Here is a 5,388-nt window from a genome sequence, read left to right on the forward strand (position 1 = left end):
ACCTACATACAAAACTACTATACATACAAACGTACATACATATATAAGTACCTACGTACCTACCTACCTACATACATGCCTACCTACATAAATACATACCTACATACAAACCTACATACATACAATACAATACAATACAATACAACTTTATTTATAGAGCACTTTAAAACAACACTGTTGGCCAAAGTGCTGTACACTAGGACATACAAAAACATAAAAACCCCACACGTTAAAAATGTGAAATAAAATAAAGATAACAAATAAAATAAAACAAATAACTTAGAGTCATTAAAACCAACATTTCAAACTGAAGTAAAAGCCAAAGAGAAAAGATGTGTCTTCAGAGAAGACTTAAAAACAGGAAGTGCGTATATCAATCAATCAATCAACTTTATTTATATAGCACATTTTAAAAACCACAAGGGTAGCCAAAGTGCTGCACAATAAAACAATAAAAAAACAAACAAGACAATAAAAACATACAAAGCACAAACAAAGAAACATAAAAACCATTCACATACCAGTTTCACAGCAGGTGTATTAAAAAGCCATAAAAGTTAAGATCACGTGTTAAAAGCCAAAGAATAAAAGTGTGTCTTTAAAAGAGATTTAAAAACAGGAAGAGAGGAGGCCTGTCTCACACTCAAGGGTAAAGTGTTCCACAACCTGGGAGCAACAACAGCAAACGCTCTGTCACCTCTGAGCTTCAGCCTAGTTTTAGGGACTGTCAGCAGCAGCTGATCAGCTGATCGTAGGGATCGGGGTGGACAGTAAGGCTGAAGCAGCTCAGACGGATATGGTGGGGCAAGGTTGTTCAGACATTTAAAAACAAACAGCAAAAGCTTAAAATTAATTCTGTAGTGCACAGGGAGCTAATGAAGGGATGCCAGGATGGGAGTAATATGCTCGCGCCTACGAGCCTGAGTTAACAGGCGAGCAGCAGAGTTCTGCACAAGCTGCAGACGAGCAAGAGACGTCTGGCTAATGCCTGCATACAGCGCATTACAGTAGTCAAGACGAGCTGTGATAAAAGCATGGATTAATTTCTCCAAGTCAGGTCTTGCTAGGATTGGTTTCACTTTTGCTATTTGGCGGAGCTGATAAAAACTTTTCTGAACAACACTGCTGATCTGTTTTTCAAATTTAAAATCAGACTCAAACTTCACCCCCAGATTGGTGACACAGTCCTTGAGATAAAATGACAGTGAGCCAAGATCTATGCTGGGAGAGGAACGGCAACTTGGTCCAAACATCATAACTTCAGTCTTGTTCTCATTTAGACTAAGGAAGTTAAGAGAGAACCATGTCTTAACATCATTAAGGCAGTGTGTAAGTTGTTGAACTGTGTTGTTTTGTGCCATGGGAAAATAGATCTGGCAATCATCAGCATAAAAGTGAAATAAAATGCCATGCTTCCTAAAAATCGAGCCAAGGGGGAGTAAGTAAAGGGCAAATAAAAGAGTGCCAAGGATTGAGCCCTGGGGGACACCATGTGGAAGAGGAGCAGTGGAAGACATAAAATTGTCGATTTTTACGCAGAAACTCCTATTGGTTAAATATGACCAAAACCAATTGAGGGTGACACCCCTGATGCCCACACAGTGCTCAAGACGAGAGATTAAAATGCTGTGATCAACAGTGTCAAATGCAGCAGACAAATCTAAGAGCACTAAAACAACAGACTTTCCGGAGTCTGTGGACAAGAATATATCATTTGAAACCCTCAAAAGTGCACTCTCTGTACTGTGGCGGGCTTTAAACCCAGACTGAAACGGCTCAGTGATACCATGGTCCTCTAAAAATGGTAACAACTGGTTGTAAACAACCTTCTCTAATAGTTTTGAAATAAATGGGAGATTAGAGATAGGCCTGAAATTGGAGCAGAGAGAGGGGTCAAGACCTGTTTTTTTGAGTAGAGGGCAAACAAATGCATGTTTAAAAGCCTCAGGTACTATACCAGAGGAAAGACTGCTATTGATAATTGATATATATATATATATATATATATATATATACACACACACACACACACACACAATTTGTATATAGTTCTTTTTAGTCTGTTTTGATAACTAGTGAATGACTGCTGAATTTTTTTCATTTAGATACTAATGAACATGTAGAGAGGCTGAATAGCTGTCTACCTTCACATGGTTTGTCAAGGCTGTGACCCTCCAGTAGGTGTCTCCCTCACCCACCACCTGTCAGAACTGGTTGGTGAAAGCTGGGACTGAAAGTTAAAAAGTCAAATCACATTTTGTTGTGACTACAGTACTCTTCCCTGTGGTAAAAATATGTGATATTTTCAGTGCAAATTCCTGCAGGCTGACAATTGTATTAATTAACCACAACTCTATGAACATTCAAAAACTGAATGCAGCTCTTAACAACTATAAAAATGCTCACTTTGTATTTACAGCATGTAAGAGAGAAAATGTTATTCTATCCTTCATATGCATGTATATCCTTCCCCCTGTAAAAAAAAAAATAAAGATGGCATTGAATGGAGGTGATAGGAACCAGAGCCTCTTGACTGGTCGGCCCAGCACCTGCAGGAAAAAGGCTGCGACCATCATCTTCACCCTGAAAAACGAAGTGAGCGGTCTTGTTAAAGCTCTTAAGCTTTTCCAGGTGGGTGCTTTACGATCACATTTATGAGCTTACTTAGATACTGATGTCTTTTGTTACTTTAAACCTTTAACTGCTGAGAACTTGGTTGATACTTGATTGTGCTGAGAACCCGTGCACGTGTTCGGACCCTGTCTGTGCAGGAAAAACACATCAGCCTTGTTCATATTGAGTCTCGCAAGTCCAAACGAAGGGATTCAGACTTTGAGATCTTTGTAGACTGTGATTCAGAGCATGAGCAGCTGAAGGAGCTGACTGAGCTGCTGAGGAAGCACACGGACATTGTTGAGATTACACCATCTGACAGCTCCAATCTGCTCCATGACGGTGAGTCATATTGAACTCCTGGATGAACACAATCAGACATTAAACACTGCTTAGGCACCTTTCATTCTGTTAAGAACCAGATTTAAATAGTGATATTTGTTTTAGGTGTGGACTGTACTCCATGGTTCCCCAAGAAAATCTCTGACTTGGATCTGTGTGCCAACAAGGTTCTGATGTATGGCTCTGAACTAGATGCAGATCACCCTGTATGTAGCCCTGAATTTATGTTTTCATACATACACTGTCTAATTATTGCACAAAATATAAGAAAAACAGAAACACTGGTTACACTTTAACAATAAAAAATTTCAGAGAAAATGTAAACTGAGGTTTAATCATACTATTTTTACAGGGGTTCAGAGACAAAGTGTACCGTAAAAGAAGGACATATTTTGCTGATCTGGCTCTGAACTTCAAACAGTAAGTTTCAATTTCTCCTTTAAGGTGTTTTATTTTGATTTGTTGTTAATTAATTGAAACATCAATAATATCAACAAACGAGTCCAAACTAATGATTAGTACTGATCCATCACACACGTTTGTCTTTCTATCTTTACAGGGACTTTGCATTGACTTCCATTCATGTTTCATTCATTTCTATAGCCTAACCCTGACCTTTATCATAAACCTAACCATTACCAGTACATACATAACCATAACCCAGGGGTGTCCAAAGTGCGGCCCGAGGGCCATTTGCGGCCCTTGGAGTGATTTTGTGTGGCCCTTGACTGTAGTTAAAGAATGGTATAATTTTGACCCACAGGCTTAAGAGGATGGTGCAGATGTAGACCTTCTTTAGACTTAATGCTGATACTTTTTAAATATAATTTTTAGGTTTAACAGCAAAAACGATCAATATAATCTCAAAATGAGCACTATAAGTGCAAGACAAATATTTAGCAATAACTTATCTCTTTATCCTACAACAAACATTTACTGACCTACCAAATAGTAGAATTTTGGATAATAATTTATAAAAGTTGGCTAAATATAACAAGTGTTGTCAAAGAAAATAATTTCAGTTGATTAAATAATCGATGGTTAGGAATTACATTTTTAAAAGAAGTGCTATCATCGACATACAAGGTGATCAACTTTATCAGTTTCTCTGCAAACCTTCCATAAATTTGTTTTAATGACTGCCAGCTGGACCGTGTTTCAGAACTTTGATGACCCTTTTGGGCCATCCATGGTCCAAACGGGTGTTTAAAGCTTCACACCCCCCCCCCCCCCCCCCCCCGAAAAAAAAAAAACTAATAATTTTATTTCTTAAATTTACAAAAAGTTTATGTTTATGAATCTCCTAATGTTCTGGATCTACAATAATGTAAACTAAACTTTTAACCTTTCTCCAAAATATTGTGCAAGTTGTTGAGAGTTTTAAAAGGGGGGAGGGGGATGTCACGCTTTAAAAAAAAATTCTCTTCTTAAATTAAAAAGTTCTGGCCCACGAGTCATTTCATCTAAACAGTTCTAGTCCACCTATAAAAACATTTGGACACCCCTGCCCTAACCCATCAACAACACTTGAACCTTATGGGACCCATGGCGTTGGTCCCCACAAGACGCAATTGGTCCTCACAATGTAGTGTTGAAAAATGGGCCTCACAAAGCAACATAAACAAGTACACACACACACACACACACCTGTTTACTTAAATGGATCATTTAGCAGCTGTAGAGCTCAGAGTTTTAGAGAAGAGTCCAAGGTAAAAAATTAAATGGACATTTGAGCTGTGGTCAAAGTGTACATATTAATCTAGAACATATTGTTTGTAACGCGAGCTGAGTTTATTTTAAAATCCTAACTGTTTCTGCATCTTTTAACTTTAGATGTTAAAACTTAAAATCAAAGAACACCCTCTTTAAGTACTTTTACATAGCTAAACTTGATCCTGCTCTGATTATACTTCTGCGTTCTTGTGTTATCTCGCCATTTATTCCGTTAAATAAAGTAAAGTAATTGTTTTTCAGCGGTAATCCTATTCCTCGTATAGACTACACAGCAGAGGAGGTGCGTACCTGGGGCGTGGTGTTCAGGGAGCTCAACAAGCTGTATCCCAGCCATGCCTGTGAGGAGTATCTGAAGAACCTCCCACTGCTGACCAAATACTGCAAATATAGTGAGGATAACATCCCACAGCTGGAAGACGTGTCCCATTTCCTCATGGGTAAGAGGTAAACCTGAGCCAGGACTGCAGGGATCAGTCAAACAGCTGTTTTCTTCTAAAGACAGGTTGTTCAGGACACAGTCCAGCCTTTGGTGATACAAAAAGGATCAGTCAGGTCCAGATAATACATGGATGAGGTCATGTTTCAACAAGTATTTAATAACTACTTTTTTTATCTTCTACAACCAACATATTGTTTGTGTTTTCAATATTAATTCAATTCAATTCAGTTTATTTATTTATAGCTCCAAGTAACAACAGA

General features: G+C 38.2%; 2 protein-coding genes across 3 annotated transcripts in view; both read left to right on the forward strand.

The window, feature by feature from the left end:
- The window catches only part of LOC119423891 (protein C19orf12 homolog), a 58,576-nt gene that overhangs the window by 47,758 nt on the left and 5,430 nt on the right, over positions 1-5,388 (forward strand). The window lies entirely within an intron of this gene.
- LOC119423870 (tryptophan 5-hydroxylase 1-like) overlaps positions 2,494-5,388 on the forward strand; it is a 6,332-nt gene continuing 3,437 nt past the window's right edge. Inside the window, exons 1-5 of the mRNA XM_037691297.1 lie at positions 2,494-2,631; positions 2,772-2,955; positions 3,061-3,161; positions 3,308-3,375; positions 4,930-5,126. Of these exons, the coding sequence (XP_037547225.1) occupies positions 2,494-2,631; positions 2,772-2,955; positions 3,061-3,161; positions 3,308-3,375; positions 4,930-5,126 (688 nt within the window). The remainder of the gene's footprint in view (positions 2,632-2,771; positions 2,956-3,060; positions 3,162-3,307; positions 3,376-4,929; positions 5,127-5,388) is intronic.

Source organism: Nematolebias whitei, chromosome 2 (assembly GCF_014905685.2).
Source record: "Nematolebias whitei isolate Nwh7 chromosome 2, NemWhi1, whole genome shotgun sequence".
In the NCBI taxonomy this organism is placed as follows: Eukaryota; Metazoa; Chordata; class Actinopteri; order Cyprinodontiformes; family Rivulidae; genus Nematolebias; species Nematolebias whitei.